This window comes from Solea solea, chromosome 15 (assembly GCF_958295425.1).
Source record: "Solea solea chromosome 15, fSolSol10.1, whole genome shotgun sequence".
NCBI classification, from domain to species: domain Eukaryota; kingdom Metazoa; phylum Chordata; class Actinopteri; order Pleuronectiformes; family Soleidae; genus Solea; species Solea solea.
In genome coordinates, this window is record NC_081148.1 from 15,756,953 (window position 1) to 15,782,149 (window position 25,197).

Genomic DNA, 25,197 nt, shown 5'->3' on the forward strand with positions numbered 1-25,197 from the left:
TAGATGAAGGAAATTGACAAATCAAACAATTGACTAGAAAAAACTAAAAAAAACTACTTGTCCTCACTGCTCTCACAATAAAACTGACATTTTTTAGGATGCGAAAGACTCTTTTTTTCAGTAAAATGCAAACATGGAGGAAGATCCAATCCAATCCAACTTTATTTGTAAAATGCTGAATAATAAATAAAAGACAGGATAAAAGGCAATAAAACACACCTAAAAAAACAACTAAAATAAGTTGGAAGACATAAAATATGGGTAAAAATATATAATATATAGCTTAAACTACTTAAATAGTGTCAAAGGTCAATGAAAAGAGATTTTTAAAAAATAAAGAAAATTAGACTATTTAATGACTGATTTGTCACTTGGTAACTGGTTTTGTTGAGCAACCATTCACTCATACATTTTCTGACACTTAGTGAAATTCTAGTTCTTTCAGAGGGATTCTGAGGGCATTCACGGGTAAGACGAGTCATGCAATCTCTACTTGTAGTTTTCTGGGTTGATCTACCAGTTGGACACGCCAGCTTCAAATGAGCGGCATCTCAATGAATCAGATGCCAAAACCTTCTCAACTGGCTCAAGGTTGTAATATAATGGAGCCAACAGAAGTACATCACTTGCAAACAGCAGAGTGGCGATTCTGAGGCCTCCCAATATTACAGTCCTCCTGTTCATGAGAATCACACAGAGGACAGAATATGGACACAACTCTCAGTCCCAGAACTCCATAGTCCTGCAGTCTCTCCTGGTCTTGAGCCTTATCCAAGTCCATAAAGCACAAGAATTTGAATGTTGTGGTTCACAGCCAGGCTCAAATCTGCATTGCACTTCCTCCTTCAAAAGGAACAACAAGCAGTGCCATAACAGCGCCTGAGGAGGTTGAGCATTATGATACCACAAATCTTTTGCGTAAACCCTTTGGTCAACATTTCCTGATAACATGAGAACTCCAAAGCTTCAAAATGGATGTTCACAAACCAAACTGTGATACCTAGGGTCAGTTGCCAAGTCCTGTGTTAGTAGGACTTGGCACCTAGAGAATATAGACTGACACTGTCTAGATTTACACCGAGTAATTACAGGTTTCATCTTTAGCGACTGAGAAGCGTCCAAGTGCAGCTGTCTCACATTAAAGGTGTTTAACTGGCGAAAAAAAAAAGTTGGCTTTTTTTATTCAGTACTGCAGCAGAATTGCAGCTGCGACACATGATGAATCAATTTCATTGAAAAATAAATTTTATGACCATATTAACTGGGGAGTTTTAAACTGAAGGGTGCTCTTAAGCATGCCGCCCTGATGGAAGAAGTGGTAGACACATGGACGGATGGAGAAACAGATGACAAACGGCTGAGTTACAATTTGGAGCACAGCCAGGCAAAAAGAGATGTGGGAGGAGGATATGGCTGGATGGAGAGTTAACAGCTCTGCGAGGAAGAGGATGGAAGTGACAACAGTTACATCTAAAGGGGAGTAATTAGGAGGAAAAAGGAGAACGTCAGCAGAAAGGGGAAACCACAGGTGTACCTTTATCTATGGAGGCTCCGGCCATGTGGTAGAAACTCAACGCTGTGTCCACATCATTCACGTTCTTTAGGAAAGTAAAGAAATTCTCCACCTCCTCAAATGTGATGCCCTGCGTGAGAGGGGAAAATAAATATATTTAAAAAAAAAAAAAGACTGGGTGAGAATACTTGGGGCAAATCAGGGAAAGATTATCCCTGTAGATTTATGTAAGCAATTCTGTGCAAAATTATCCAAATACTGTGATGATTGATGATTTGACTGCACAAAGTAATTCCTGGAGCCGCTCAGCAGCGGCACATGCACATGAATACACAGCAAGCGGAGATGAATAAGGAAACAGACGGTCTTAGACACACACGCACACGTACACACATTACAAACAGACACACAGTCAGTCACACAGCTGCCACAACGCTAATGAGCTCATTTACAACAAACAGTAAACAGCTGGTTTTAGGCAGTAAATAACGCTTTTCTCGTTTACACTACAGGTTACGCCAAGGCTGAGAGACATTATGATGGAAAGAAGAGGGAGAGATAGATGGATGGATGGGGAGAGAGAGAGGGAGAGACAGACAGAGATATTTACTGCAGTTTAATTCAATGGAGAGACACAACTCTGGTAACATTCATCCTCTTGTTTTTGTCATGGAGTGGAGAAATGTAAACATCCCTGATGTTTTCTTGCTTTGCTATAAACTGCTTTATAAAAGCATAGTCTGGCTTCTGTGGTGCATTAAAGTAAACCAACAAACTAGGATGTGACTCTTTTAAATAAAAAATTAAACTGAAGAACCTCTGGGGACACAATATGCATGAATGTTACTTTAGTCATTCGAATTACGGGGCTCATTACAGTGCAGCAGAACCAGGATGACCTCAAAGTTCATGTTAAGCACGAGAAACAGGAAAGGTACACATCGACTGATGTTTGCTTCAAGCCCTTTCCTTTTAGAATATTTTTACATTGTTATCCTGTTTGGTGTGTCCCAGTAGAGCCACTGCACTGCCTTAAGTGACTGTCTGCAGAAAAATAGCTGGGTGAGGGAAAGGTAAAAAATCTCGTTGTTATACAATTTGCTGTGTACTATGAAAGTAAGCCGAAATAAAGTGTTTTGATTGATAGAAGAGCAAACAAAAACAAAAATGAGGACATGGCATAAAAACAAATACCGAGTGTGAGGCAAAGGGAGACACCGGCTGCTCTGTACTTGGTCCCCACAGAGACAGTGGAAGTGAGTGGAGAGTGAGTGTCAGTCATGTGGATGATATCAGGTTCTGAATGTGGTGTTCTCTCCCACTAATGTATTACCTCTAATCCATATCATTCACACACTCAAAGCACCATCTCCATTTCCCTCTGGCACACAGTGTTTCCCTCACCTCCTCACGTGTACAACAGTTAGTTAAGACACATACACACAACCACCAGACTTCTGTGCAAGCAGGACATTTATCTACCTGTGCATCCTTAAACATCTTCTTCAACCCCTTCTGCATCTGCTTGAGTTTACGAGATTGGACTCCGCTGTAGGCCAGCAACATGCCGCCAAACTGTCTCTCAGTGATTCTGCCGTCCATCGGATCATTCCTATCAAACTGGAGGAGAGGGAAGTGTAACTAGTGTTAATACTGGTGTCCAAGTTGTTCCAAGTTGAATCATATACTGAGCCAGTGTTGGTGACTTAAAATCTACATAATACATTTTTTACCATGTTGCAGGAGTGGTCAATCCAGTCAGGTCAATCTTTTTGACGGCAACAAGCCTCCCCCTGTCTTTTCTCTCTAAATGTGCCAAGCTCTCAAACTGATAATTTGTGGAAACCTGTGAGTGTCAGCTCATGACTAAGAGAGAATAAGCCTGGAGTGAAGATTTGAGGAGTGAACCGTCTATTAATGCACATGCAGAGAATATATCTTTTGTAAGCGGAGGTTCCTGGCTATTATGGCATTTTAGTTTGTATGCATGATATTCAGTGTAGCTGTGGGGAAGGTGAGGTGCTGTGTTTGAATATCTATATGTTGTGCTTTGAATTCAGTGGTGATTTGAGATCTACCTGGAAATTTACCAATTAGGGATATTAAAAGAGTAACAAAAAAGAGAGAGTGGGAGAAAAAAAACAAGTGCAGTACAGCTGGCAAAATATGGCACTGTATGAGCTGCACCCTCCTCAACTGAAGTAAAAGAACAAAGGCAAAAATGACTTGTTTTTTAAAAAAAGTGTCACCCTTATTTGTGGCATTCTGACTGCACATTCTGAACCTTGTGTTATCGTTAACACTCGACAGACTGTACTTTCTTTCAAGTCCTATTCTTAGAACTTCAGATGATGCTGCCCAGTGATGTTCAGAGTATCAGTCAGACACTACCCACGCTAATTAAAAGAATAACCATATGCTCAAAAGCACTGATGAGTTGCTGTTACTGCAGAGACAGGGGAGGGTTGCTGAGGAAGTGGCAGAAGATGACTTTTATATTTCACTGTCCCAACTCAGAGAGATGCTGACAGACAGGCATTTTTGCCAGCGCCAGCCCTCATTTGCCTGTGTAGTTTATCAACTCATTCGTCACTTCTCCTTTGGGTTTGTTTGTTTGTATATTTACTCAGTATGACAGTAAGATTTATTTCCACTGAGTCAGAAAGCTGTTAGTTTTCATGTCCCTGAACAGACTTGAGATCCAGAGCAAAGCCACAGTATTCAAATTAATTCCTTATAATTGTACAAAACAGTGCAGTACACCAACAAATGAAAAAAATAATTAAACATTTACTTTCCCCACTTCTTCATTTACCTCTAGTTTAAGCACATCATGCTGCAATTTCCTCTGAAACTCCAGGAAGCTACCAATGGTGAGTTTCCCCTTCAGGTCTGCTCCAAAGAAGTAAGTGGTGAGAGCAGAGCTGCAGCCGGCTGTCTTCAGGGTGTTCCCTGTGGTGGAGCGGTCGCGATGTCGCATGCCCATGCTGGTCTGGGACCGTATGATGCTCTGGACCTAAAGATGAAAGGATGTCAACCAGGATGAGCTTACTTTATACTTTCTGGAGTAAATAAATCTATCACATTGTAGAAACTGTTCTAAAAATGATTTAGTAAAGCAAAATAAAGGTTTATGTGAGATTATCACGGTGCAATTTACTTCGATTTAAATCCCCTTGAATAATGAGGTGTTCATTTAAATACTGTATGTCTATCATAATATATGTAGTATTCTACATCAAAAAGCCCATTGGATCAAGCGATAGGATTGAGCAGAGCACAAAATGTCAGTGGTGCATACCAATGCAGGAACCTGCATTTATTGCTTGTCACTTTGCATTAGCAGTAACTGTAATGCAATTAGGAGCTACACTAATATTATAGCGCAGCCCAGATGCAGGCACCTGCTGTTTTAACCTTCCGTTTTCTTTAATGTGCTACGTTATTCAATATGATTTTGTGCTTGTTTGTGTGTGACAGCTGCATGCAACACAAGCTGCTCACCTGTTCAAACTCCTCCAGGTCCACCTCCCCGTCACCATTGAGATCAAACATCTTGAAAGCAATTTCAAAGTTCCTCTGGGGAGCTGCACGCCACAGTATAGAAACACACACACACACACACAAAGAGACACATCCTCACATCAGCACAACACTATTTGAAAACAACACACCACATCAATGGCGATCAATCAAAACAACAGCTAAAGAGTTTCAGTAATTATATATCAACTATGCAGCATCTTCAGCCTTCATCTCACCCCCAGTGGTGCAATATGAGGTACTTAGGATGCTCTATTTTTTGAGCCAGCACACAGCTGCACTATGAATACTACACAATCGGCTAACAGCTGCATCCTCAGCCAACAGGGGAGCTGCTCGTAGAGAACATGCCCTCTGTATGAGCAAATGCTAAAATTTGCATCAGGGACATTTGAATTTGTGTCTGCTGCACCTCCGTTTACATTTTCTCAGCATCTGCCTTGCTGAACCATCTACACACACACAACCACAGCCAAGTGTCAGCACATCCTGTCTAATGATGAAGGTAAAAAAAAAATGCAAATCTAAAATAAATCACATATTTAAACCCACCATCTGTTTTTCACTTCCTTCATTTTTTGGTGAAGATGTTATCATAGTCTTCTCCACAACATGGTCTGCATCATTTTAATAGATACACTGTCCCTCTGTAGCGCTCATAATGTTTAAGCAATGCACATTTTGCATGTAAGATATGCGGGCTATTACGTCACGCTGGACAAACACAACATATGGAGCTTTACATATTTCAATCTCCAATATAAACTGAATCACGTGTGTCTGTACAGTGACCTTCAGAAACTGCATATTGCTAAAAAGAATTACTTAAGAGTATTCATTTCTACAGATGGAAAGAACATGTACAGTAGCACTATGAGACTTGAAGCAATGTGCACTTCTGTTAAATAAAATATGATCTCGTGTGTCCTATTTTTATTGCCGTGTTAAATGGATTGAAACCAAACATCAGGCACCCTGCCCTGACTGTTTAAAAATGACTCGTCCTTGAAAACTTCCCAAGAGACTTTCTCCATATGACTGGATTATAATAAGAAAACCAAGCTAAGCTGGAAGAGAGAAGTTTACTAGCCATTGGTGAGAAAGCGGTCAGAGCTTAATTTAAATTACCATCCACTACCATCAGTGTAACTGAAGATCATGGCTGAATGTCAGCTTCATGATAACGTGATTAATCATACCATATTGGAACATTGTGAACTAATAAAACAAAAGGCAAAGACAACACAAATTTTCATAGATTTCTGATCAATGTGGAATATTTTAAGGATATGGGTTTTTTGAATGGGTGGGTCAAAAGAACAATTAACAGGAGGACTGTGGAGTTCAACATTGTACTTACTGGACAGCACAGTGGTGAGAAAGATATAGTCAGAGAAGGAGATAAGGCCACATTCTCCCAGTGAGAAAAATATGCTGTCCTCATCTGCAAACTTCTCCCTCTCCTGGGCGATTTTCTGCTCATCCAGGCCAGGACAAACAAAAGGGGAGGACAAAAAAAGACAGAAAGCGATTACAAACATTTCACATGATTCCGGTGCACAAGCCTCACAGCCTTTGCATCTACCCAGGTGTAGCTGAGTGTGTGTGTGTGTGTACACGTGTGCGTGTGCAAGTTTGCGCACACACACTCGAGTGCACACAAACACACGCACAAAACAGAAAGGAGAGCGCATGTATGACGACATGTATAAAAACTGTCACGATAACGTTCATGCAAGTGCTGCATACACATGAAGCCATTCAGGCAGGTGAGTGTGGTAGTGAGAGTTTGTGGTCAGTTCAAGTACAAGACACATTATTCACCAGAGGCTGTACTCACGGTGTGAGACTGACATAAAAGAGAGGGAAAACATCACAAGAGCCTGTAGCACGGACACACACACTATTGATTAACAATGCCTGTAACACAACCCAAATGTATTAATCATTATTAACAAAGTGATTTTAACTCTCTTTCACACACAAACACACATTAAAGACATTTTTCCGGTTAGCATGTGTATATCCACAGCATTGCATGAAGAGTGCCACTTAATCACATGCACACAACACACTCAGTGAAAAGAGACTAAACAGAGACAGTGTCCCGACTGATACAACACTTCATTAGAGAGAGGGGACAGATGGACAGAGCATGCCTAAGGATGGAGAGGCTGGGCCTCGCTGAGCCCACGTGGAGTTACCTCCGTCTGCAAGGAGTCCATTTCAGAGGAGGAGGAAGGAGGAGAAAAACTGTTAGATAACAGCACGGCGTCTGCTGTCTTTAGCAGAGCCTTGAACGACAAAGACACACATGCATTCATATTGTTGCACACAGCACAAATACACACAGAAAACATCTTGTTCCAAACAAGATAACTGGGGATTCCACTCAAATTAGGAATGTAATTATATTTTCCCCATCTCTACTGTCTAGCATTACAATGTACACTCATGAACAACCATGCCTGTTGAAAGTAGAGAGAATAAAGCAAAGACTGTAATAAGGCCAAAATGTAAAATTATACTGTGCCACTAACAAGGCCGTTATAACAGCCACTTAAACCCATTCAGTGTCTACTTCTTTCCATCTTTTCTAATATTCTAAGTAAGTTTTATCACTATTCCCAATCCATGTCCATCTTAGGTACTGTATCCATGGTACAAATAAAGAAATGTAGTTGTTACAGTGAAATATGTGAGCAGAAAATAGAGTAGGAGAAGGTGAGAGAAATACAACTGTTATTACTCTGGGGGGGAGACATAATTCATTTTAGTTTTTGGTTCAATGAAAGTTGAAGACCTTCACTGTATATGTAGAGGAAAAGAAGAGAAATGTAAAACTACATTGTGCCCACATGGGAAACAGAAGCAAAATGAGAAAATAAAAGAGGTTGGCGTTGGACTCCTGAGTTTGGAACAATAACACTCAGAGAAAAGACCCCCTAGGCCCGAGGTGAGCCAGTCTAATGTCACTCACACAACCTCACAAGTGTGTACTTAAGCAGGCAAGTGTGTGTTCACCGCTACACAGAAAGCTACACAACCCTGCACATTAAAGACATAAACACAACGGTGCCGATTATAATGATTACAACAGAGGCACTGAGTACATTAGGCATAATAACTCATTATTTTTTCACTTCAGTCCTGAGTCAAGGACAAAAACACCCCCGCAGAAGAGCCAAAATGACATTTAAAAAGAACAAATACATATTCCATGAATAAAGAACCAAATAATAAATTCAGCTGATAAAATTAGAGGCTTCAGACTGTGCATGGACATACTTGCTAATAAACCCAGAACTTTCTGTCTACTCAGACAAAAGCCAGTGTCCTAGTTAGAGGAGAGCATGGTTATCTCTTTTGGGATCCCACGCTCCATCCACCGACTTCCCTGCTGAGCTGACAATATAGTCTAGCTTTTACTCTCGCTCTCATATATGGTGTGTGCTTTATCATCATGATGTATCACTACAGCAAACTTGTGCCCTGATGTAACATTGTGCATGCTGTGAGGCAGATTTTTCCATGGAGCACGTGGCCCTGCTAAGATCACGCCTCATGTTCTACTTCATCCACCTTTCTACTAGTGCAAGATTTAGCCTCCAACTCAAGATAACCAATGATAGATGATCCATCAGCAAACCATTTAACTGTGCAGATATGTACAAAACATGACTCAAGAAGTCCTGCGAGATGTTAACAGTGCATTAAGGCACTCCACCTTAAGGATAAGTTAAATTAAGCATTTATATATCGAGGATAAATGCCAAACAAGACCAAAGTGTATCAACTTTAAGTCTTCATCAGGGTCTGACAAAACAATTCCAGACATAAGTAGCTTCATGTTGCACAGCTGTGAAACCACACACTAGTCATAGAGAGTGCTACATAAAAAGCAGTGCCCCCCCCAAGTAAACTGATAAATAAATCATTAAAAAAAACACCTGAATCAGCTGGATTCATGCAGTGCTTCCTTCCTCTCTTGTAAACAATGTGCACATATGCAATTTCGATATTCAGGTGGGCTACACAGTTATGTAATTCTCCAATACAGACTTTAAAATCTGTTGTGTTTCATCAGTCTGGTCTTTTATCAGTTTCGAATTATCATCTAGTTAATTAAAAGCCCATGACTCCTCTGTCAATGTTAGTCTGTTATCAGTGACGACTGCTCTCTTAGCATCTCCGCCTTGAGCTATGTCATGTGATCATACGTGTGTCAGCTAAGTTATGGCTGAGTCCACAGGCTGTGTCCAGATGACCGACTGAGCCACTCCACTAGTCTGTGTGCTGAGGCAGAAACATAGTACTAACGGAGCTGCTGGCGGCAGAGCAGTCAAATGTATTGCGGTCATATACACAAACCCACACAGATGGGGATAAGGGTTTGGTCAGGGCTGATCTCCCCAGTGCACCAGGCAGACATACAGCAGCCAGAACAGCTGCCATAGCCAAATTACAACTCACCCAAGCTATAAGTGCCCCACAAATAAGACTCATATAAGTCAATCACAGCCAGCCATGCATGCAAAAGGGCGAAACCTCTCTGTTCAGAAGCACTCTCTAATCACACCACTGGAAACTGACAAACCGGAAAACTGTTACATTTTCTCTAGCTTTACAAAAGCACACGGCGTTGTTGATTCAGCATCCATTTAATTAAGAGCTCACGCCTCTTATGTCATAGCTGTTGAAAAGAATCAACAATTCCAAAAAAATCATGCATCATGGGTTTGTTTAGAAAGAATCCAGAAGCTATTACAGCAAATTAGACTGAGATAAGATTTACATTAGGATGCAAAAAATAGGAAAATATGCCACACATACATTTCTGCTGCCTTTAATCTTATCATTTACAATGCTCCACAAGCACTTTATGCAGCCAGGCACTTGGCTGATGACACCTTAGACTTGGCCCTACTGATCGGGCTGCAGTGCTTAGTTATTGATTAGCCCGTGACCGACACTGCAGCAGCAGACTCCCCGATAACAGGAGATAAGAATAAAGGCAAGTGGATGACGAGAGACGAGATATAAGCCCATATGTGTGTTAAAGCTTTAAAATAATAAAAAACCAAAACCGATGATACTGTTGTTGCACCTCTGAGCACCACAAAAAAGAGAGAAATGTATATTCTGAGACCAGACAGTGAGTGTGACTTAAATGCCGCCTGTTACCAAGTGACCTTGCATCTCTTCTACAGGTGAGTCTCAGTAGAGTTTGGTCTCTTGGAGCATGGAACCATTGGGGGAATCATTCATTAAAATAAAAAAAGCAAGAGGTGTAGAGTGTGACAGTGGACAGTGCAGAGCGAGTCAAAGAGAGAGGGAGGAGAACACGAGACGAATGCATCATAAATGTACCTTTATGTCCTTTGTGCCGCTTTGTGTGATGTGGTAGCTCTGAGCTTATTGACACTTTGGCAGGTACAATAAAAGATGTGGGTATCAAGAGAAAGGGGACATCACAATGGCCTTTTTGAGGGTAAAGTGAACCTGGGCCTGAGTCTCATGTTTCTACATGGTGGCTGAAAGCTCTCTTACACACAGTTAGGGCATGGCCTCCATCCAAGCCTTAGATAAAACCACAAAGGACTCACCCTTGAAAACCACAGTTACCATCGACACATAAAAATAAAGAAATAGATAAGAATCCATCCTTGACCATCAGAATAGTAAAGATCAAGCGTTTTTTTTCCTCTGTGTATGATGACACCTCAGAACCATCAGAACAGTGTGTAGCTAAAAGGAACACTAATGCATTAGCCCCTGCTTTGATCCCAGGGGTAACTGCAGAGTAGGTGTACATTTAATAACTCATAATTATTCTGGGAGGCCGATTCAGAATAATCAGCCCTGTTATAAGCTAAAAAAACCACATTTCTCTGGCAGCTGTCCTTTAAGAGCAGAAGGGGAACCAAAATAGCCGACCAGGTGTACAGACAACCCAACCTCTTCTAGATTAGGACAGGAAAAGACAATGAGATAAGGAATAGAATTAACTGTGATTTTTTTTCTTAGTAACACTGTAATAGAGTGGGTGAAAAAGTCATGTCAGAACTGAAGACAGTGTTAAAGGATGTAGAAATAGAGCTGACAGTCCAAACAATAGTTCCTGGGAGATTCCTGTGAAATCAGAAACAGTGAACATGACAACAGTTGGTGTAACAAGAATCTTGTTTCCACTGAAACAGCGCTCTGCGCTCCCTATGAGTGACAGCTGTCCTCCCCCAGTCACAGCTGGTCATGAGGCAGACGCTATGGCTTTATATTGAGAGGTCACAGCACACAGCAAACAATTTTCATACATTTTAGATGTACAGTACAAGTACTGCCTTCAGTGACACTAAAACATGCTCTACATATATCATGCAGCATAGACGTCCAGGGGATGGATTTGTGAAGGCTATCAAGCACATCATTACAGCCTCAATGTTAGCTAGAAGAGCCGTCTGCTGGGTCCGAACCCATCCTGTGATGCCACCATGCGTAGAGAGAGGGCGCCACCACCAACTACTTTCTCTGTGAGACACAGACAATAGAGCAGTGCATGCTGGGGAAAGGGCTTAAGTGCCAAAGCAAGTGGAGAGCTAAAGGTGATCTCTGAGAAGATATGAGTATGAGGAGAAAAGGTGTGTTTAGAAAGCAAGACAGAGGAAGTGCAGGGGAACAGCATTGCTATGATTCGGCATTAACCAATACAGATGACAGCTATTTGCATCTCAGCTTTACAAAACTAATTTTTAATTTGGGACACTGGCAAAATGATGTAGCGTTGTTGCAGTGTTTAAAAATAATCCCTGTAAAGTCACTGGTAATAATTCAACAGAAAAAGGTATGGCAAGCAGCTGCCAAACCAAGCTGCACAAAGGGCACCAGGGAGGTATCCAACACACAGTCCCACAACAATACAGAGTTTGTGTTTGCATAAAGTGCACTCACAATAGGGCGCATGTCAACATCAGTCTCCTACACTCCCTGTTATTAATAAATGAACAGGTTGTGACCTGCCCTTTGCTGTGCTCAGCTTATCTTAACGTCGTCTTGACTGACAGAGACATTCAGGAACATTGAAAATTATGAGAGGTCGAGGCTTATTAATCAACACTCAAATGTATCTACTTAGCTGTTCCCCTGGACTAACAACAGTGATTAACTATGTTGTCCATTCTTTTACAGTGGAGTGAAAAAACTGAGTAATACAAAGAAAGCTTTAAAAAAAAAAAAAAAAAAAAAAAAGAAGAGAGACAGAGGGAGAAGTAGGTAGTGACTACAAAGTGCAGTTTTTCATTCAGGTGCACACATGCTGCTCAGAACACACCCCATACCTGCCAGAAGTCCTGCAGAGAGGGAGGGGCAAAGGGCAGCAATGAGGAGGGAGGGAGGGAGACAGAAGAGAAGTTGGGAAGGAGGAGAAGAGGAGGATCGGGGAGTTCGTGGGAAGAGAACGGGGGATCAATAGATTGAATGATTGGGGAGAAGAAAAAATGGGGATTTTGGGAGCCGATGATGGTTATTCACAAGAAAAAGGAGGGGAGAGAAAATGGAGGGATTACTTGTTATGTGAATGAGCGAGAATGGCTGATAATTGCACAAGAAATTAATCTACAGTTAACAATGGCAAGGTCAGGACACATCAAAATATGATCACTGTATCTGAAGGCATGCCCACATGATCCGGGTAAGGGTCACACAGCGTGAATAAACAGTAGATTAACAGCAGAGACATGCAGCGGAAAGACTGGCTGAGCAAACGCAGCAATCTCATTTAAAGGCTTCTAAAACAATTGTTGTTTCCATTGACAGGAAAGCAAAAATAAAACAAACAGAGCAAGTCAATATAAACAGTTGTTAAACAACCAGATAGGGCTTGTACTGTTTGCTGACATATATACTGGCCCTGGAACAAATTAGCGTAAGCAGGAGAGAGCAGGGAGAAGGATGCAGTGAGAGGATTACAAAACATACACTTTTATCTTCCCCTTAAGGCAAATCTCTCAGTTTGTGAGGCAAATTTAAAATTACACCACAGGAACTAAGACACGGAAGTCTTTAAGGAGAGCTCTCCTGTTACACTCACATAATACTCTACTCCTTACTGCAGTCAACCTTGACCTAAATCATAGTTTACCACCTCACCCCTAACACACCCCGTCTACTTCACCACACCCTCCAACAACAAAAAGATTTGCACACTACAAATACTGCGCCACTATAGTTGCCATGGCCAATTGCATCAAGCTCTGATTCATTGCAGTTTTTAGTTTCATGTGAACTACATTTCATGGCTTCTTGGCAAGAAACTGGAATAGATTATTCGCCCTCAAACTAGCTAGCGGTGCCCATTAACCCAATGAGATGTAGGCACATGTCTCTGGGCAAGAGGGGTTTGGATAGAGCCTGAGAGGGAGGGGAGGAGTCGGCCACTCTGGCCATGACCAGAAAAATCTCAGGGGACATGCTAAATTCAGCATCAAAGAAAACCATGTGTCCAAAGATTTGCCTGGCAATTAAAAGAAACACAAGGCCTGAATATAGGAACAACATTTACATAACCAGACAAGGGCCATAAACGTGCAGTGCTACATTTCCATTTGAGGCGGCCACAAAATTTTAATATGCTCTGGATAAATGCAGAGCAAAACAAAATCTCGCTTTTAATCTTTAGTTTATATTCAGTTTACAATGTTTTAGAAGTCACAATATTCTGATTATTGCTTCCAGTCTCAACTCGTTTTTTTTTCATTCTGAGTAATTGACAGTTGAGAAAGCAAAGCAAAGACAAATAAGCAAAGAAAAGAAGAGTGCATATTATTTCATATTATTATATTATTTTTATATATATTTTACAATTTCAGCCAGAAATATGTATCTGGATTTCATTATGCTTTTACATTTACATTTCTAAGAATTGTGATTCAGAAAGACAATAAATAATACAACTAAATATATGCATACAGGTACTATCAAATTGATTTTAGACTTTAACAGAAGTAAACCCTTGCTTATGTTTTGATAAGCAATGCCCAATTAAATGTTATTTAAGGGAATTGAGGTATAATCTGATGTTTTTTTCTCTCGTTTTACTTACTCGTTTTAAAACTACACATTTAACACCATAATTTAGGCATCTTGCTAAACATTTTCTGCACATTTTTCAACATTTTTCAATATTTTATAATTACATGACATATTTCATACAAAATTCTGAAATGCAACAAAATAAAGGAATATTAACTTTAAATGTTCAGTTTTGTACATTATGCACAAGAGGTACAAGAGAATAATGCTGAAATGAGAGCTCTGTCAAGTAATTAGAACACTGCTTTTGGGAAGACAAGATTCATTTATCTTTAAGTTCCTAATTGTAGCTCTTTTGTATTATGCTGGTGATGGATGTCAGACATGCCCACACGCCATGATGGGTAATGTGCATAAGTGTAAATGCTCTCTTTTTCTGTATAAGACAAACTGATAATTTTACTGATATTGCCAATTCTGGGACATCATCACAAAATCAATCAGAAAATGGAAGTCTCTACAGTTAACTAGTTTAGTTTATATTTATTTATTTATTAGGTTTAGATTGAACATTTAAAGTTAAACTCCCTATTGCTGACCTTCATGATTGCTAAGTTGACCCCCTGTTCTTTTTACAGCCTCAATGCCCACTTCTTACCTTCCCATCATAGCGCTTCACAACAAACTGATCGAGGCCTAGATCTGAAAAAGAGAAGGAGAATGAACAGGGGCATACAGATTAGAAGACAAATAACAGACAAAATGGCAGGCAGATTAATTACACATGAGCGACATCAAGATTAATGCCAAGAATGAAAAGCATGAAGCATTTCACCTCTGGTTATCATCAACACTTGTTAAGAGATTAATATTTGTCATTAATAACCCATTTCCACTTTGCCAGGTCTTTAATATAAACAATCATCAACATTCAGCTTTGACTTTTATGATCATTAGTTACTACAAAGTTTTCAGGTCTTATTTATAAACCCCAGTCAGCGACACAAAGCAAAACCGACTGTATGAAGTATTTACATTTACAGATTCAGACAACTTTATTGATCCTGAGAACAAGCATTTATCAAAAATTCTTCAACAGGCACCTCACATTCTGTTCAGCAGTCAGAGAGCTGAGAAGAACTATGAGCAATGTTTGTATGTATTGGTTGCTTGAAATGAGCAATTTGATTTGGGTTTGGTTTGAATAATCACTGTGATGAAGCAAATAAAGGTTAGGTAAGTAGAAGTTATGATACAGAACTTTTATTTTACTGTAGCTCTACTTGTGTGTTGAGTATTTCTAGGCAAAATTCACCAATGCACTTTCCAGCTAAATATAATTCTGATATTTAACTTGTCCTACTTTTTACTAAACCAAATGAAACAGACTTTAAACATAAGCTGTGCTCTTTTAATCAAAAGGACAACCATACTACCAAAAAAAGTGGGATTCTAAATTAATATACCTCGTTAAGGTGATTTGTTTCAAAATGACTGTGAGACACAACCGTTACCATCTGTTAAATGAATCTATAAAATATATCCACGACCAGTGCCTCTGGGAGGGAGAGGGGAACGTCAGAGAGTTAAACAGGTTCTTCATATCACACAGTTGGACTAGCAGCATGCTGGCTGATAAAACAGACTTAACACTTTAGTGACGCTTTGAGCATAAATCTCACATGAATCTCACACTAATGAAGTGCATACCACATTTTTGTTTCAAGTTGGCTTCATCAACATAACAGTAAAACATAATCACACTCCAAGACCAAGAAAAATAATTTAAGGAAATTTAAAGTGTGTCTGCCAAGTAAATAATTATTCCCCTGATTTCCAATTCAGGGCCTGAAAATTCTGAACTTAAGCATTCTGGTACAGTTCTTAAGCCCATATGTCTACACAAAATATTAACGGTTTGTGAAGTCATACATTTTAGCTTAACAAATTAATAGTAGCAACCTGAAGACTAAATACTTTTGAGGATAGTTGGGTCTAAGGGTAACTCATCAACCTTCAGCTAAAAAAAAAACCAGCTGATCATTTAAACAAAGGTAACTGAGGCTCAAATTAAAGGCTGTTATTGAACCTAATTTAGGTGTATCTTTTTCTTATCCAACAAAATTCAGCTTGTTGTTACTTTAATTCCAGTTTCAAAGGGCAAAAGACAGAATCAAGACACGATGAAGAGCAAGGGATTCATGTGAGGTACATAGTTTAAGAGTGGAAGGCCAATGAGAGACCTGCTAAGCCAAGTCTTGAGTATGGTTGACAGGTAAAAATGCTGAGGTGAGGAGAAAAGCGTGTGTAAGGACTTGAATAGGTCTGTCTCAAACATGGTGTATGTGACAGGCCCATTTAAGTGCTAACATCAGGCTTGCTTCCTCAACTATAAATCCTCAGGATTAAATGGCTCTCTTACACATTAAAAATTCAACCACTATTCTGTGATGAAAGTTAATAAACTGCCATACAAGAAGATGTCTCAAATCTAACTGGAGTTGTCGTGTTGAAAAACGGGATGAGACGGAAGTTAAACATGTTAAGCTCCCTGCCATCCCAGTCCCCCTATGGTGGAAGATCAAATATCTGTTACTGGCTTCATGTGAGGCGCCTGAGGTCTGCTCTGGTTTGAACCCGTTAATTGATGCACCAACTGCTGTGTTCGTGATTCCCTCAACTCAGCATGCCTGGCCAGTCTTGTCATCCCCTCTCCTTTCCCCTCTTTCCATTAGGGTGTTTATATTCTGAGCCATGACTGCCACATGTGTGGTCAGTATGAATGTGAGCCATGTTGGGTAATGCTACACCACTGAAGGCCAATTGGACTCCCCCTGGAAACATCTCACCCTGGAGAGTGATGACCATAAACCATCAGCATGCATGCTCTGACACATGCAGTTTCCCACAGAGTATTTTTGTTTACGGCATTGGGGGTGGTGTTCATCAACACCAGTTCACTCTCAATTACAGTGCCTGACGTACACCTTGCACAAAACTGCAGGTAAATAAGATCTGACTGACAGTGCACAAGCTAGCACAAGGTGAACCTTACTTCAAATAGCACTGTATGTGAATCTAAAACACAGCTATGGAGGGAAAAGAAAGTTATGATTCATCATGCTATAATGGGAAATTCCATTACAGCAGGTTGCTATAAATGTATTTGGGGCCAAAATCAGCTGAAAAAATTCACTTAATTCTAAATGAGTAATCTTAAAAAGCATGAACTCTCGTGGACCACTGGATGTTCAGAAATCAGAGAAGAAACTCACTCTCGGGCTGCTTCTCGTTAGGTGTGATGGAGCGTATGAAGTCCTGGGGCGTCATGTAAACCTCAGCATCTCCATGCTCGCCGATGACCTTCAGTGTGGCAAAGTAACGGAAAATCTTGTCTGGAGTGGAGTAGGCCCTTATTCTGTTCTCATACTCCATCACCTGTGCCAAGCAAACATAAAAGTATAATTCATTTCACAGGTTAAAGAGTAAGTGTCATCCCAACATACAGTCGGGTCCAGAAAGTGGATAGATTTTAAACCAAACTAATAAAAATGAAAGGAGTAGCTACATTTAAATCATGTGTGGAGCAAGTAAATCTTCTGAGTGAGGGTTTAGAGAGTTCAGGGGGGTGATGGAGTGACTAGAATAAGGAAAACAAGGTGTCAGTCCCATGCGTGAGGTATATTAACCTTCTGACTCTTGACTCAACTACTATCAAAACAGGAAATATATCGTATCAGGGTAGAATATAGGTAGACCACAGATTTGTTCTAGGTCACAAAGCCACATCCACACTAATAATTTCGTTTTAAAACGCATCCTGACTTTGGCAAATGCTGCAAAAAAACACAAGTGTGAAAATTTGACCAACATTCACCAACGATGGACACATCTAGTTTAGTCGGACTAAATAAAAACAGCATGTAGTCTCTGCTAACAGAAATAATTTGCCTGCGTATTTGCATAGTGACTGAGGAAGAGATCTCATGTCATCATTGGAGACATATGCAGACATGAACTAATGCTAAATTCAAACTGATGAACTGAAGAGTTGTGCACTTATGATCTGATCACCGAGGACAAATATTAAAACAGGTAAAAACAAGACCCAAGGAAAAATATGTGCTTAAGGGTTTTCAAAGGTGTGGGACATTATTTCAGTTACAGATCAAAATGTTTGTCTACACCGAGATTTTGTTTTTTAACATCACTTTAAAATGACACTAAAGGCTTTCTATTCTATTCTATTCTATGTGTGGATGTGGCTTGTGGGACACAGTGAAGTCCAATTATTTGTTTTCATTGGCATTCTAATAATAAGTTGCAGTGTAACTGGGAAACTGATGCTCAGCAACAATCTGCACAGGTGGTTATTTTAAACAAAACCCCTATGGAAAAGTAAACCATTTTACAGTCTAAACTCTGACGCTGTATTCCACTTTATTTCAAACGAGAGAGAGAGTGAGAGATAAAGGATTTGATCAAACTACACTTTCTTGAGTCTGTAACTGTGATTAAAAGCTTCAGTTTTGCTTCATCATTTTAATAGCCTTCAATGTCTTGAGGAAAAATTACCACACGCATACCCTGCAGAAGAAGCAACCATCAGCGTGTGGAAGAGAAGTTACAGCAGAGTCATGTGGAAAAGCAAAGACTATGAGTGATAAAAAAGCCCCGGACAAGCTGTCATCTCACTCAAGTTCTCATCACCTCAGATTTATAGGCCACTAAAGTCAGCATCACCCACACACTGATGGAGACCCAAGTTCATTCTTTTGACCTTTCAGTCTTTGATGCTCTCCCTTTCCATTACAAAAATTACATTAACTAAATTGTGTGTGTCATGCCTGTTATTTACGGTATTTTTCTGCTGCAAGAGTGGTAAATCAGTTTCAAAGTAAAGTGAATGCACTGAATTTTAAAGCACATACGGATGTGGATGGGGAAAAACTCCCACTTGCTTGCTGCATAATTTTGCTTTGGTGAATATATATTATTTTGAATGAGCTTACCAACGTTTGAAAGATGTAAAGACAAAAGAACACGTAAGAACCAAAAACTCCAAACATAAATATTCAACAGACATGTTGATGTGATTAGTTTAAGCAGATGTAGCATAGAGAAAGGATGGATGGATGACTATTGGCAATATCAAATGGGAAAGAGAGTGAACCCGGTACAGTCAGGAAGGACAACCACCACAAAACAACCACCGATGGCTATATTCGTAAAATCATCCAACCCTTGTTCAACCCTTTTTCCAGATCGTAAGGGAGCTGGCTCAAACTCTATTTTTACCAACACCGGGTGAATCATGTGTTGCTGTGATTCACTATAACAGTTTGCTCCCTAGACATCTACTAGACCAGACTATGACTGCTGCACAGTCAAAGGTGATTGTGCCATTTATAGTTCTGCACCTGTAACTTAGATGTGCCATTGCATCACATTGTTTCTTTCAACCTCCTCGTTTCTCCAACACCAATACACTGAGTTTCAAACCGTGTTTACTCAGTAGAATATTCAAAAAACATTTTATTCTGTATGTCTGTTGTCATTTGCTGCATAATTAAAAGCTATAAAGTCTTATGAGTGGTTCAATAAAATCTTATGGGTGGTTCAATTATTTAGGATGGCAGACATGCTCGCTGATTTGCTCGTGTGTCAGTGAAAAATATACTGTCAAAAATATACTTGCATTTGCATGTTCAGCATTGATCAGAAGGAGGATAAAACATCATTCTAGATGTGAATAAAAAGACTGTCTGAATGGCTGATTGTTTGTTTATTGATTACCTTGCGGTCACGGAATCCAGAGCGGGGCTTCTTTTTTTTTCCCTCCCCTTCTTCATCTCCACTGCTGGTCTCCACTGATTTCTCCGAGTCAGTGTCTGAGACTGTACCCTTCATGAAATCAGTTTCCTCTTCTCCTGGTTGTCCAGTGTGTCGAACAGAGGACCCAGCGTCTGCATATGCTCTTTTTTAAACAAAGAAAAAGATTAGACAAAGATTAATATCCAAGGAACAGTTTCATGTTGACTATCCTTGTTACTAACAAGCCCAGGTGGACCATGTAGCCGACTACCTTTTACAGTGTGAACTGTGGTTATGATACTAAGCAGAGTTTAAAAAAAGAGGAACGAGAATCCTGCAGAGTGTTTGTACAATTCGCAGAGGTTTTGGCATGCAGAGAATATGACAAACTCCAACTCGCCCATTTTTCTGACTAAATTGAAAATTGCAATACACATAAATAGCTGGATCTGTCTGTAGCAGGCTGAATAATTCAGTTTAATGAGACACAAGGAGAATGAACCCTGAGGTGAGGGCCTGGAACGGTCCCGTCCCATCAGTTTCAAATGCCCTGAGGCACCATCCATCACTCGACCTACTGCAGCACAGTCATCATGTCCCGACAGAGCACTCACATCAACACTCTCTCTACCCTTTTGCTTTAACTAAACCCCAGCCTCCTTAGTAAATGATAGCCATAAACATATGACACCTCTGAGGTGGTAGCTTTGAATGTCATCAGAAATAAATACAGGTAAGGAATTTAATTACTTTACACCAACAATTGTGAAATGTAAGGGGATCAAATCTGACATGTGCTCAAGAGGAAACCTACTGTTGAATTTTGTTGAAATCCTAGTTTACCTCCTCAGGAACCGACAAACTCAGGACACACGACAGCAATGCTGCTTGCTGTGTGTGTGTGTGTGTGTCACGTGTGTCCACAGGATTTAGATAGTATGTAGAAGTACTGCCTGTGACTTACCTTTTCCACAGCAGCCCAGCACTGGCAGACACGCCAGTTACTCCAGCCAGAGCTACAAGCATCAGCCTCCTCTGACCAGACCCTCTCACTGCCCCACTGTGGTAGCGTCGGGACAACTGTGCTAGCCCCACTGAAACTGCGGACAGTGCCCGCAAACGAAACATCCTGTATTGGGAAAAGAGAAAGGATGGAGTGACACATAGGACCCTATTGCATTAGAAATTACCAAAATGAATCCAATTTCAAATCAATTGAAGAAATATTCCTACCTCACAAGAAGTTTGTCTTCTGTTTAAAATTAGCTCTTTATTAAATTCCACAAAGTCTGTGTTTAAAGTGTGTAACTTAAAAATAAATAATAAATACGGCTTGGGAACTATTGATGCTGAAGATTTGGAAAATCTGACCAAAAACTAATTAAACACACTTATCGCAAAGCTTAGAACAACAGCAGTTCCCTGTCATATTCTCACAACTTAATTAATAAACAAAAGAAAGCCAGGATTAAATTAATTGCCACCAGTGCTGCTAAGCTCCAGAACTTCATTTTCAACCAGACTGTTGTTTCATTTATCAATGTCACAAAAAGGCAATCAGCAATTAAGCAAGGTAGTCAGTGTGCATCTGTAGCTCCTTTGTGTGCTCTATTCGGAGTGCGGGATAGAGGACTTAACTCCACTGTGGCTTAAAGGTGCCACCTGTCAATATCCTATTAACAATTCAGGCAGTGATTGTCAAAATGATTTGGCAGAAAGAAAAAAGATGACAGAGCATATTGCTGGAGTGTTCAGCAGCCTGTGAAAGCAGACTGGATGGTCGGAGTTTAAGAGAAAGTATGCATGTCATTTCTGTGAAGCTGGAGACAGCTCAATCTGAAAAAGACTCTCTTCAAAAAGACTAACAACTTCTACACTGCTCTTTAGGACAACCTGAGAGATGCTGGTACAAACAGCTGCATTATTTAGAGCTAAACAACATAAACAATGAGCCATACAGATATAAAACAAAATAGAAAGAAAATCCTTTTCTAAATCATTTTTCAAATGTTGCCTTGAGAAAATAGCCTGATACCTAAATTAGATCTGCCTGAAATGTCTAGGTTACAAATTTTATGTCCAACTGAAAATAGCTGTGTCATCTTTGCCCAAACATATTACACAAATACAAACACACGGGTGCCAGGCAAGCCTAAAATCATCATAAATAAGAAGCAAACGGATAAACACAAAACTGTTTTGCGTTTCCAGCTGAGCCACCAGAGCCAATCCCATCTGACACAGGGCGATCGCTGGGCTGACACACAGACACGAACAACCAATCGCACCTACAGTCGATGTGTCAGATTAACTTCTGCATGTTTTTGGACTGTGGGATGAAAGTACCCGGCGAAAAAAAACATGTGCACACGGAATGTCAACATGCAAATGCCATACAGAAAGACCCTCAGTCGGACCGGGCTGTGAACCCAGCTTTTTTTTGCAATAAGGCAACGGTGCTAGCCAGTAGCCACTACGCTACTATGGGGCCCTGACTGCCAATTGTGGCTGATGAAAATAATGTCCACCTGGGCCTTTGAAATAGGCTATGTCTGCAGTGTTAAAATTTCCATAGTGAGGGTTAACCATGATCTGTACAATCCTAGAGTGCTTGGATATTGTACAAAAATATATTTTTTGAAGCACTCCAATTTTTTCGAGTAATAAATTAATAGTCCAAAAGTGACAGATCACTGAATCCTATTTTAAGTCCTACAACAAACCTGAGCCAATTAAGAGTCCTGATAAATTCAGGCATGACACTTTAATTCATTGTATGAATGTCAGGCTGCTCCATTTCACTCTGAGCAGAGTAATTTAAGACATTATTTTTCCTTCTTTTGACAGTGAGATTAGCCAGATCCACAGCACAATCCAAAATCACTTTCAGCCTGTTCATTTCAACTAGAAAGTGAAAAAGAAAACACAAACTGATGAGGTGTCTAACCTAGTAAATCGATATTAGCCCTGATCATTCTCTACCAACTAACATAAACTGAATGTCTGCTGTGTTCTTTGAAAATCCTATAGAAACAAACAGGAGCTGAAAGACTCACCTAAACAGACTATGGCAATTATAATTTATGTCATCAATTAGGATTTGTAATATGTGGTTCTCAGATGTCGATAAATATTTTCCAAGGTTCCTTAATTTTGTATTTCCTCTGTTGCTCAGGGATGTTTTATGCCTCCAGGTGGTAGACATAAACACAGAGAGATGGGATTTTTGTCAGGAGCAGAAGAAGAATTGTTGAAGAAACTTGCATAGACCCACAAGGGGGTCTGTAACTTACTTATGGTATATAACAGCTTTAAGTTTACTGGTTGGCATAGGTTGAAAAAAAAAACCCCACTTCTTATGATGCCATAGTCCATCTACCCAGTTTCATAGATTAAACCACACACACATACACACAAAAATAACAAAAGATAAGTTGAGGTGTTTTAACAGACGTGGTGACTCACACTATAGTTAGCCACTTCTCAGTGCCCAACAAGAAGATCATGTTTATACACACTATACGAACAACAGGTGTACTAAAACCAAATAGGGTTTAGGTTGGTCGACAAACTCTATAACCTGAGCAGATCTGACAGCTCAAATTTCAAAAACTGTGGTCCAGTGACACACAACTTCCCCTGCAAATGTACCTTGTAAATCGAAAAGTTTAGATTCAGTAGAATTTAACATGAGTGTTGCGGAGGGCGCTGGTGCCAATCCCAGTTGACATAGGGCGAAAGGTGGGGTACACCCTGGACAGGTGGCCAGTCCATCACAGGGCCACATAGAGACAAATAACCATCCACTCTTACACTCACACCGACCAGTCAGTTTGCCTAATCACCAAATCTGCATGTTTTTGGACCATTAAAGAAAAAGAACACTTGGAAAAACAGCATAATACATAAAAAGAATAAGACTCCAAAGACACACAAAAAATGCACAATGTGTAGCATCTTAAATGAATATGAACGTAAATATGCATTCTCCTACAAAAGGGCAGGTTTACCAATATATTCATTGCTGGGACTGATAAGAAACATTGCTTTAATCGGATGCTGGACAGGACCAAAATGATCACATTTTTAGAGTCGGTTTAACAAGTAGCCATAACGTCCGTATTAATCCACTAGTGAGTAAGTTATCTTTCCCGAATTGAAAAAAAAAAAAATGCATTGTTTCCAGATTCTGGTCCTGTCATGTTTGTCACGTCAGAGAGGAAACGCGCACGAACTTTTTCTCCTCCTGATGCACAAGGACGCGATGTTTTGGTTTTAGCCTTAACTTTACACTCATTCGGCAGGTAATACGTTTGCCGTTACTTATCTGCTAACAAATATAAAACCTGTATGACTTTAACAGCGCTCGTTGGTCTGTATCATGCATTGGTGTTTGTGTGAGGCGCTTAACTGTTTAATGGAGCAGCCAGAAGAGCTCCGAAGAGCAGCTAATGCTAGCTGGATAGCAAGCTAACAGTGAACGTCAGGATAAATTCGCTCCCATAGAACTGCGACTGGTTACACAGTGGTTAGTAAAATAGCAGTGGGGGCAAGGAGACGACATGGTTACTCACATTAGTGTCAATACACAAGCCAGTCAGTCCGAAAAAATGACAATATCTTCGTTTTCGAGAAGGTCCTCCCCTCCTGTATGTGCAGAGATGGAGCTCAGCTGAGTACACAGCACTTCCGTGTTCAGCAAAAGCGGGGCGGGGAAACATCTTGGCACTCCGGGGCGCCGCCCATTGCAGTTCAAGAAATTCAAAAATTGAATATGCAGTTTTATAATGTTACCAATTATAATTACGGCCTGCACACTCACTCAAAAATTGCAAAATGGAGAAAGTCGATACTAAACTGCTCCAAATTTCACGAAACTTGTTGGGAAAATATCACAGCCCAAGACCAACAATAAAGTCCATTGGGACCATGGCCAACAAACTCGTCTGAGCATCTCAATTATACAAAAAAAAATGCATTAATTTGTAGTAGCCACAGCAAAGATTAAAAGTTATCAACCATCGGAATTTTGGCGAATTTTGTATCATTAACCACAAAACAGGAAGGGCCCTGTAAGAGACCAAACATAAATTCACCCAACAGGAAGTGACCCATTTAAAATTTAGCTGCCGTTTTGCCACGAAACAGGAAGTGGCTTGTAACTTTGCTGTACATTGACAAATCTGCACAAATGTCATACGTGAGACAAGCGACCTGGCCAGAAATCATCAACACATGAAAACTCCATGGCTCCAACAGCATAAACCATAAAGAAAATTAAAACCTATCACACATTTTTC

The 25,197-nt window shown here is 40.1% G+C and overlaps 1 protein-coding gene across 1 annotated transcript in view; it reads right to left on the minus strand.

Moving 5' to 3' along the window:
* The window catches only part of micu1 (mitochondrial calcium uptake 1), a gene marked incomplete in the record, with an annotated part of 25,680 nt that extends 1,079 nt beyond the window's left edge, over window positions 1-24,601 (minus strand). The window contains 11 exon segments of the mRNA XM_058651428.1: window positions 1,535-1,643; window positions 2,996-3,133; window positions 4,329-4,529; window positions 5,018-5,100; window positions 6,417-6,531; window positions 7,261-7,350; window positions 14,742-14,785; window positions 17,359-17,521; window positions 19,880-20,060; window positions 20,862-21,026; window positions 24,472-24,601. Coding sequence (XP_058507411.1) covers window positions 1,535-1,643; window positions 2,996-3,133; window positions 4,329-4,529; window positions 5,018-5,100; window positions 6,417-6,531; window positions 7,261-7,350; window positions 14,742-14,785; window positions 17,359-17,521; window positions 19,880-20,060; window positions 20,862-21,026; window positions 24,472-24,473 — 1,291 coding nt within the window.
* Between the last annotated feature and the right edge of the window lie 596 nt (window positions 24,602-25,197).